The following is an 11,037-nucleotide window of genomic DNA, read 5'->3' on the forward strand; positions in this document are numbered from 1 at the left end:
CCTCAAATGAAGTCAGACACTAAACTGACTGAGCCATCCAGGTGTCCATGGTTGAATGTTGATTTGGATTTTTCCTTAACAGTATTGACAAGCTACATTAAATTAAAAAAAAATTTTTTTAAATGTTTATTTATTTTTGAGAGAGACAGAAACAGAATGCGAGTGGGTTAGGGGAAGAGAGAGAGGGAGACACAGAATCAGAAGCAGACTCCAGGCTCTGAGCTGTCAGCACAGAGCCCGACGCAGGGCTCAAACTCACAAGCCGTGAGATCATGACCTGAGCCGAAGTCGGACACTCAGCCGACTGAGCCACCCAGGCGCCCCAGCTACATTAAATTTTTAATGTATGGTTCCATGAACACAATTAGCTGTTGTAGTTTAGCTGTATTGGTTTTTCCATGTGAAACTTTTATTCTGTCTTCTATACAGGCAGTGCAGTGGCATCTGTAGCTGTAGATCCCAGTGGACGTCTCTTGGCCACAGGACAAGAAGATTCTAGCTGCATGTTGTATGACATAAGAGGAGGAAGAATGGTACAAAGTTATCATCCTCATTCCAGCGATGTTCGCTCTGTTCGATTCTCTCCTGGAGCTCACTACTTGCTAACAGGATCCTATGATATGAAAATAAAGGTGACAGACCTGCAAGGTGAGAAAGATTGACTGTTTCCTTTTTTGTGGACTCTCCTATTTGGGATTTTTTTTTAATTCACATATTTTTTTTTAATTTTTCTTTTTAAATTCCAGTATAATTAGCATATGGTGTTATATTACTTTTGGGTGTAAAATATAGCCATTCAACAATTCCATACATCACCCGGTGCTCATTGAGATAATTATACTTGTAATCCCTTTCCCCTTCATTTATTTCATCCATCCCCCATGCACCTCCCCTCTGGTAACTATCAGTTCTCTTTAGTTAAGACTCTGGTTTTTTTGTTCCTTGTTTTCTTTGTTTTGTTTCTTAAATTTCACATATGAGTGAAATCATATGGTATATGTCTTTCCCTGAATGATGTATTTCACTTAGTATTATACCCTCCATCCATGTTGTTGGCAAATGCCAAGACTTCATTGTTTTTTATGGCTGAGTAATATTCCTGTGTGTGTGTGTGTGTGTGTGTGTGTGTGTGTTCCATATCTGTTCATCTATTGTGGATATTTGGGTTGCTTCCATATCTTGGCTATTGTAAATAATGCTACAATAAATACAAGGGTGCATATATCTTTTGAATTAGGGTTTTTGTGTTCTTTGGGTAGATACCCAGTAATGGAATTACTGGATCATATGATAACTCTAGTTTTAATTTTTTGAGGAACCTTTGTACTGTTTTCCATTGTGGCTATACTAGTTTACATTCCCACCTTTTGGGTGCACAAGAATTCCTTTTTCCTCCACATCCTCACCAAAACCTGTGTTGTGTTGTTGATTTAGCCATTCTGACAGGTGTGAGTTGATAACTCATTTGTAATTTTGACTTGTATTTCCCTGATGATAAGTGATGTTGAGCATCTTTTCATGTGTCTGTTGGCCATCTGTCTGTCTTTGGAGAAATGTCTGTTCATGTCTTCTGCCCATTTTTAATTAGATTATTTGGGGTTTGTGTGTGTGTGTGTGTGTTTGTGTAAGTTCTTATATGTTTTAGTTACTAAGCCTTTATCAGATATGTCATTTGCAAGTATCTTCTCCCACTCCATAGGTTCTCTTTCTGTTTTGTTGATTGTTTCCTTTGCTGTGCAGAAGCTTGTTCCTTTGATGTAGCCCCAGGAGTTCATTTTTGCTTTCGTTTCCTTTGCCTCAGGAAACATACCTAGAAAAATGTTGCTACTGTTGATGTCAGAGAAATTACTGCCTGTGCTCTCTTCCAGGATTTTTATGGCTATTTGGGATGTTGTTGTTGTTAATCTGCTGTAATCGACTATATAATATTTTCAAATTTTAGTTTTATAGTATTCAGTGGTCAAATTACTGGTACTGTATTGATGTGACCTATAGAAAATTATTAAACAGATCAAGTGAATAGTCTTATTAAATAGTTCTTAAAATATTGAAAAGAATCAGCACTTATTACAATGAATCATTTTGAGTTCAACGATGGTAGATGTTAAAATACACATTTATGTACTCCACTTTGCTTCTACTTAAAGTTTATTTATTTTGAGAGAGAAAGAGAGCTCAAGCATGGGAGGGGCAGAGAGAGAGAGAATCCCAAGCAAGCTCTGCACTGTCAGTGCAAGCCCAACACAGGGCTTGAACGCACGAACCATGAGATCATGACCTGAATTGATACCAAGAGTCGGCTGCTTAACCGAGTGAGCCACCCAGGCACCCCTGCTTCTGCTTTAAAAAACGTATAATATGTGTAATTATATCTTCAGCATCTAGTTTTATTTTTAATCACTTAGTAAGCAATCATTTATTTTGTATCAACTAGAGACAGAAGAGAGATGAATAAGACAGGGAACTTCCTCCTTGATGGAGCTTACATTTTAAATATATTTTTTTAATATTTATTTATTTTTGAGAGAGAGAGACAGAGTGGAAGCAGGGGAGGAGCAGATAGAGAGGGAGACACAGAATCTGAAGCAGGCTCCAGGCTCTGAGCTGTCAGCACAGAGCCCAACATGGGGCTTGACCCACAAACCATGAGATCATGACCTGAGGCAAAGTCGGACGCTTAACCGACTGAGCCACCCAGGCACCCCTGGAGCTTACATTTTAGAGGTCAATAAAAAGTAGACCAGATAATGATGTAGTTTCAGGTATCGGTAAGTGCAGTTAAAAAATTAGCAAGATGGGAGAGTGGGTGGATGGGGAAGGCTATTTTAGGTAGGCTCAGGTAGATCTCTCTAGGGAAATGCCATTTGTGCAGAGACTTGTGTGATGAGAAGGCACAGCCAGGGCAGGACCCCAGGAGGAGATCGTAGCTTCTGGAGAGGTGCTAAGCAGGAGTGAATTCAGCATGTTCACGAGGCTACAAGAAGCCAGTGTGGCTGGGACTTAGAGAACTAAGGGAGTGAGGGACAGAAGAATAAATCTGAGGCAGGGTTTCATAGGCATGTTTAAAAAGCATAATGGGAATCCTTTGGAATATTTAAAACAGGGAGTGATCTGATTTGATATCTATTGATATTGTTCAAAAGGTAATTTCGAGTTCTGTAGGGAGAATGGATTATAAGTATAAATATCAGGAGATTATCAGAACAGTTCAGTTGAGGGATTGATAGTAGCTTGGGCTAGGGTGGTAGAGGTGGAGAGTGGTGCCAAGTGACTGAATTTGGGATATATTTTAATTTGGATTAAATTTGAGGAGTTAGAGGAATGCTGATTCCTAGGTTTTCGGCATGAGCAACTAGGTGGTGCCGTTAATTGAGATAAGGAAGATAGGTAGGAGGAGGAACAGGTTTGGGCAAGAAAATCAAGTGTTCAGTTTGAACAAATGAAGATGACTATGAGGCAGTCAAGTGAGATGTCGAATAGCTATTTGCATTCTAGTCTGGAGCTCAGGTGAGAAGTCAAGGTTGGAGGTGAAATGTGTGAGTCATAAGTATACAAATGGCCATGGTATCATGGTACTAGATGAAATTTCATAGGAAGTGGATATAAAGTAAACAGGAAATTTGAAGGCTGATTCCTGGGAAAGGAACAACAGCAAACCAGCAAAGGAAACCAAGATGTAGTGGCACCAAAGTCAGAGAGAAGTTGAGAGATAGTTTCAAGGAGAGAGTGGCAGCTGTGTCCAATGTTGCTGTGTATATTTTACCCAATCCTACTAACAGATATTCAATAATTTATCCCTGTTTAAACCTTTAAATGTATTAAATTGATGTAGTTTAGGACTTGTATACTATAATGTCTTCAAGTAACAGGAAGTGTGTGAAATCTATACATATACTTATTTTGTATTGTAAATCAGTATCTCTCTTTTTAATTTAGGAGATCTCACTAAGCAGCTTCCTATCATGGTGGTAGGGGAGCACAAGGACAAAGTGATTCAGTGCAGATGGCACACCCAGGATCTGTCCTTCCTGTCATCCTCTGCAGACAGAACTGTAACCCTCTGGACTTACAACGGATAGAGTAACCCAGTGTCAATCTATGCAGTGAAAGCACAGAGACTTAAGACTACTGAGTTGTGAAAATAACAAATCTGAAGAACATAGACTGACTGGGAAAGTGACTTAGCACGAGGAGGCCCCTTATTACCATGTATCCCTTTGATAGGAACTGTTGGGTGGTGTTATTCTGCAGTGCTTTCAGTCTTCCACGTGAGCTCGTGCTGCTGTGATCTGCTATATGTAGTCTTGTTGCCAAAGTCTGCGGAAGAGCTCTTATGTTGTCAGTGTGCACTCCGAGGTGGACGATGTGTTTACGGTTTAGTATTAAATGCATTCCTTGGTCTTTGCCTAAATAACAGTTTTATATACACATTGAAATTGAGCTATACTTTAAGCATATTATTTCATGTAACGCAACCAAGCTCTACACGAATTAAACATAGGTGTTCAGAAATTACTTTTCTCACAAGCCCATGATACTGTATCATTTGTCAGCTGGAGGTCAGAATTTTTTATGTCTCTCAAAAGTTACATGGTTATTTTCACTAAGGATCATTATGGAGTTGAAAGATGGATGGAAAACTGCTTCTTAGTTCATTATGTGGTATTGGACTTTTCTTTCTTAAACCCAGGGATATAATTACTATTTTGTCACATTATTTCGTTTCAGGCTTAAAAGGTAAATATGTTTGCTTCAGAAACTTGTTAATTTCAGTTTTTTGAATGCAACAGGATACCTCCCTTCTAAACTGTACTGTAGAAGCAGAGCAGCAGCGCTATGTGATGCAACACTTGATGGTACAGTAAACTGACTGGCTAGCATTTTTCCTCTTAAAAATAAAAAATTTGCCATAGACTATAGCATGGTTTGAAATGCTATGTCTGCATGATAATTTAAAATGGAAACATTTAAACTTTGCACTCCAAAAGCTTATTTGGATTTGTTTCTTGCACTGTTTTGTGTAATGCAGAATAATGATTTTATTTCTATGGCATTGTAGATCCTAACATTTATGTATCTTTATTTTCATATTGTACAGTAATTTTACTTTAAATTATTAAATAGGCTATTTTATTTATTTCAAATGCAGTTGAGTTGGTTCTAATTATTGAACTGTCTGTGCACTGTATGTAGCAAGCATTTTTAATCTATTGTATACAAGTGGAAAGGATATTATTAGAAGTGTAACTGTGCTATTATTTCAATAAAGACCTCTTGACATCTAAAAGAATTCCTCTTCCTCAGTGTCTGTGACTTTCAATTTAGAGTGTTATTTTTTCCAGTTTACTTGGAAGTGTTGTGGCCAGGGGGTGAACCCCACAATCAATTTCTTAAATTTCTTCCTATAGTTCCACTAACTTACTTTTTAGTTTATTTTTATTTTTTAACTTGAGAGAGAAAGAGAACATGAGCAGGGGAGAGGAGAAGGGAGGGGGAGAGAGAGAGAGAAAAAAAAGAGAGAATTGTAAGCAGGCTCCACACTCGGTGTGGGAGCCTGATGTGGGGCTCGATCCCACAGCCATGAGATCATCACCTGGGCCAAAATCAGGAGTTGGACGCTTAATCCACTGAGCCTCCCAGGTGCCCCTACTAACTTACTTTTTAACCCCTGGCAACTGCCTAACTTTTGTGTGTCTCCTATTTCTTTTATTCACAGTCTAGGGAACTGTCCATCCTGGATATATTGTGAAAGTTAATTAATAAAAGCCCAGGAAAATACATAAATTGCAAGTTAGACTACAAATATGTTGAACTGAGTGCTTTGGAAAGAAATGAAATCTAATTAGTTGTGTATATTCTGCGGGTACACTGTTTTCCTACCTTTGCAGAAGGGAATTCTGTTAAAATTTGCCACATCTCCTCTTCAGTTTACTTCCATGCTTAATTTTACACATTCTACACATTACAGCAGGTCATTAGTGTTAAGTTTAAAACTAGGAAAAAAGGTATTTTCCTGATACAGACCAGTTCAACTTCATGGTAAAAAAGTGTTCATAAAATTATTCCATCACTATCAAGGAGAGAACTTTAAGATCCTCCTATATATGGGATATAGAATTCATTTTGCAGTGCATTAGATAATCACTAGAAATTATTTTAATAAACATCTTATTATATATTTCCTTTTTCCCATGCCTCCACACTGTCTTCTCCATGGCATGGAGGTGAATAGATTCTTAGAGGTTCATGTAAACAAGAAAATAAGAGAATTGAGGTATCTACATTCTCTGAACCCTTCTCAGTGGGGTTGGGGAAGGACAGTGAGGAAGGGAGGGGGTGCAGAAATGTTTAACCCCTTCCTACAGAAGTCTGATTCAAATCTTATATTTTTTTTTTTTTTTTTTTTTTTTTTTTGGGACAGAGAGAGACAGAGCATGAACGGGGGAGGGGCAGAGAGAGAGGGAGACACAGAATCGGAAACAGGCTCCAGGCTCCGAGCCATCAGCCCAGAGCCCGACGCGGGGCTCGAACTCACAGACTGCGAGATCGTGACCTGGCTGAAGTCGGACGCTTAACCGACTGCGCCACCCAGGCGCCCCTCAAATCTTATATTTTTAAAAAATATTTTGAAAGGGGGAGAGAGTGAGCAGGGGAGGGGCAGAGAGAGTGAGAAAGAATCCCAAGCAGGCTCTGCACTGACTGTGCAGGACTGGATCTCACGAACTGTGAGATCATGACCTGAGCTGAAATCAAGAATTGGACCCTTACCTGACCGAGCCACTCAGGTACCAAAGGACAGAATCAGCAGGGAGAAAATGCAACCTACAAAATGGGAGAAAAGATCTGCAAATCATATATCTGATAAAGGATTAATATCCAGAATATATAAGAACTATAGCTTAAAAACAACAACAACAAAAAAAAACCAACCAGATTAAAAAATGGGCAAAGGGGGGCATCTGAGTGGCTCAGTCAGTTAAGCATCCGACTTCGACTCAGGTCATAATCTCACATTGTGTGCGTTTGGGCCCATCAGGCTCTGTGCTGACAGCTCAGAGCCTGGAGCCCGCTTCAGATTCTGTTCTCCCTCTCTCTCTGCCCCTCCCCTGCTCGTACTCTGTCTCTCTCTCAAAAATAAACATTAAAAAGCATAAATTTAAAAAATGGGCAAAGTATTTGAATAGGCATTTCTCCAAAGAATGTAGACAAATGATCAATAAGCACATGAAAACATGCTTAACACTACTATTCATTAGGGAAGTGAAAATGAAAACCACAATGAGATACCACCTCACACCCATTAGGATAGCCATTATCAAAAACACAAGATTATATGTGTTGGCAAGGATGTGGAGAAATTGGAACTCTTGCATAAAATCGTGTAGCCCCTATAGCAAGGGAAAGGCCACTACCCTGACTCTATGTAATTCCCAGGCTCTTAGACTTAAATCATGCCCAAGTTCACACAATGAGGAAGAAAGCTAAAAGCCAAAGTGAAAAGATTATCCCAAAAAAAAAAAAAAAAAAAAAAGCCTTTCACTTTCAGTTCAAGCTAATTATACTTCCCAGTCTGCCACCATCACCAGAAAGAGTGGTTATTGCTTCAACAGATAACACTCAGCAGAAGCTGGCTAAGATCATACTGGAACTTCAAATTTCCCAGTATCAAAGATACAGTAAAATAGAGTGTGGTCTATGTACAACTGGTGTAGGAACTACAATGGCCCAGAGGTTAGAAGTATTGAAAGACCCCATCTTTCCATTCTGTATCTGCCACTGAGAACTTTCTGTTCTAAAACAATGGTTTTGCATTTTGGAAAGTGAATTGTGCAAACTCCAGGAAGCACTGAAGGACCATCTTGGAAAATTTGACCTGTCCGAGCTCTGGTCAAATGTGTCACATAAGTGGTAAATTTACAAATGTGCCTGCCTGTGTCCTAACCATCCCTGGAGAATCCTGAGCTGCACTTCCTCCCATGCTGCCACAGCCGGCCAGCCATCTTCCTCCTCATCCGATTCTGTCTCCACTCCCTCCACCTCCTCCTCTGCCTGTACCTCCACCACCTATAGCACCTTTGCTGCTCAGAAATTCTTTTTTTTTAAGTTTATTTTTATTTATTTTGAGAGAGAGAGAGAGAGCGAGCAGGGGAGGGGCAGAAAGAGAGGGAGAGAGAATCCCAAGCAGGCTCCGTGCTGTCAGCACAGAGCCTGAATCAGAGCTCAAACCCATGAACAAGGAGATCATGACCTGAGTCAAAACCAAGAGTTGGACGCTCAACTGATTGAGCCACCCAGGTGCCCCTCAGAAATTCTGACTGTATTAAAACACTTCAGCCTGGACCACTAAAAAAAAGTTGGATTCATGCAGCCAACAATTAAAGATCTATTACTGAAATTAAAGAAGACACAGGTTTTTTTTTTAATTTTTTAATGTTTATTCATCTTAGAGAGAGAGAGAGAGGAGAAAGAGAGAGAGAGAGAGAGAGAGAGAGAGAGAGAGAGAGAGAGAGAGAGAATGAGTGGGGGAGGGGCAGAGAGAAAGGGAGACACAGAATCCAAAGCAGGCTCCAGGCCCTGTGCTGTCAGCACAGAGCCCAATGCGGGGCCGGAACTCATGACCTGTGAGATCATGACCCGAGCAGAAGTCAGATGCTTAACCAACTGAGCCACCCAGGCACCCCAAGACGACACAGTTTTGATGGAGATGTTTGTACCAGCACCAAAGGCATGGAATCCACTAGTTACTGTCTCTGACCTGCAGGGTGTTATCCTGAAACCCAACTCCAAAGTGTAACCAACTCAACTGACAAATGTCTTACTTATTCCTGGTAAAAGCCAGATAAATCTGTGGAAACTACTTAGGAAAGTTGCTGTAGAGAGGAGCCCAGGTGGAACCTCACTTACCAATAAAAAAAATATGGAAACAGGAGCTAGGTTGACTCTAGTCATGACTGGGACAGAAGGAGAAAGTTTTAGTGGAGTCACCTTAGAAGCCCAACTCAAACTCTGCCACTTTCTATAAGCAGCTTTGTTGAACAAAACTGATGCCAACTCTGCCTGACTGCATGTGATGGTCCAAAAAATACACAGATAAAATCAGCCAACTTTTTTTTAATGTAGTAGAATATGTATAAATAATTATACTAGTCTATAATTCTATCTGAAGGATTAAAGTATGTTTGGAGCCCATACATACTGTGGTATAAAGTGGGTATTTGGATATTTTTTAGTTTGTATAAACAATAAGAGAACAGATTCAAGAAAATGCAATCCCCAAAGTGATGTTTATCCTGCAATTACCCAAATTAGGTTGGAAACATTGTTCACATTTAACTAGATAACTAATTTGTACTTAATAGGTACAGTTATGACATTAAGAAATGTCCATTCATCTTGAATATTCTTGGGTAATTAAAAATAAAAGTATTTCAGCCTATAAAGGTAATTCATTCATTAAGTGCTGAAACTTGATCAGTAAAAAAGACCCTCTAGATTTGTTTTCTGTTCTCTATAAGCAGTTAAGAGGTAAGACCATCCCCCCATCCAAACCCAATTATTTTCCAAAAGGATTTGAAGCAAAACGTCCAATGTCACCTTAAAAGTCAGAATGTATCATTTCTAGCATCATAAGTAGGTAGTTCTATCTGGCTCACTGAAGTCTGAAATTTTCCTTACTTTGATATCTGCTGTCCACATTCATGCAGCTATATATAAGTTTCACGAGGACCTCAGCATGAACCTTGCTTGTATTTTCCACAATTCCCCGAAGGATTCTCTGAAGTCCATGACATATTCACTGTGAGACCTAATTCCTTGTCCTCAACAGCCTGTCAATTCAATAACAGTAACAACGCACACCTCACTGGATTTTTGTTCTTTCCTGCCAGTCCAGAGTTGCCACATTCAGTAATTATAAATACACGACACTTAATCAAATTTGTATTTCAGATAAACAACAAAAAACTTTTTCTTTCTTTCTTTCTTTCTTTCTTTCTTTCTTTCTTTCTTTCTTTCTTTCTTTTTTTTTTAGAGAGAGAGAGAGAGGGAGCATGCAAAGCAGGGGAGGAGGGGAGAGGCAGAGGGAGAGAGAGAGAATCTCAAGCATGCTCCACAATCAGCTTGGAGTCTGACACAGGGCTTCAACTCACAAACCATGAGATCATGACCTGAGCTGAAGTCAGACGCTCAACCCAGTGAGCCACCCAGGTACCTCACAACAAATAACTTTTAAGTATAAGTATGTTCCATTAAACAATAGATGATTTCTTTTAGTATAAGCATGTCCCAAATTTTGCATGGGACATAGTTATACTAAAAAAATATTCATTTTTCATCTGAAATTCAAATTTAACTGGGCATTCTATATTTTATTAGGCAACCCTATCAGTAAGTCCCCTACAAAGTTGCTAAGTATTTCTGGGAGCCCCCCGTTTGTCAGCTGTATCTGTTTAACAGTGGACACTACTATAGCTTCAGCCAGGATCCCCATCACTAATGTGTTAAGTATCATGGAGGAAGGGGAACTCTCATTAGGGGTGAACGTGACTGAAGGCACAGGATTAGCTTTGATGGTGATAACCTCCCCTTGCAGTTCCAAGAATAAAGATAGCAGTGCCTCATGGATAGGAAACAAGGGGTTTTAGATCTTCACTGAAATTCTAGCCTGACAGGAAGCAGCTATATATATGGTATCCTTGAAATATCCCCCCGTTAGCATAGGCTAAAAAAGATATTTTAGTAATTTCCCAGAAATGCCTAGATTTCCACAGATAAATACTGCTTTGAGATGCCAAATATAGTGAGTGTTGTGGAAAGTCACCAGCCTGGAAAGCAGACCTGGGGACAATGTTTTGTTCTTAGGAGACCCACATTTATGTTTACAACACATTTATGAATGAAAATTAAACAGATGATGAAGTTATGAAACATATATGATTCTAGTTTGTTTCAAAAAACCTGCTAACTACATTTGTATTATGTGAGAATAAAGGGAATAATCACTGAGAATAAGACATTTGAGTATTTGTGACAATATTT

At 39.3% G+C, this 11,037-nt stretch overlaps 1 protein-coding gene and 1 pseudogene across 7 annotated transcripts in view; both read left to right on the forward strand.

Moving 5' to 3' along the window:
- WDR47 (WD repeat domain 47) overlaps positions 1-5,290 on the forward strand; it is a 69,618-nt gene extending 64,328 nt beyond the window's left edge. For all 7 annotated transcript variants that reach the window (XM_053891579.1, XM_053891574.1, XM_053891582.1 and 4 more), the window contains 2 exons: positions 430-648; positions 3,937-5,290. In XM_053891579.1, coding sequence (XP_053747554.1) covers positions 430-648; positions 3,937-4,079 — 362 coding nt within the window. In that variant the 3' untranslated portion in view covers positions 4,080-5,290. The remainder of the gene's footprint in view (positions 1-429; positions 649-3,936) is intronic.
- Positions 5,291-7,451: 2,161 nt separating this feature from the next.
- LOC109272183 (proline-rich protein 11-like) lies at positions 7,452-9,045 on the forward strand (annotated as a pseudogene).
- Positions 9,046-11,037: the final 1,992 nt, after the last annotated feature.

The sequence above is a fragment of the Panthera pardus genome, unplaced genomic scaffold (genome assembly GCF_024362965.1).
Source record: "Panthera pardus isolate Hobbes unplaced genomic scaffold, ASM2436296v1 HiC_scaffold_11, whole genome shotgun sequence".
Classification (NCBI taxonomy): Eukaryota; Metazoa; Chordata; class Mammalia; order Carnivora; family Felidae; genus Panthera; species Panthera pardus.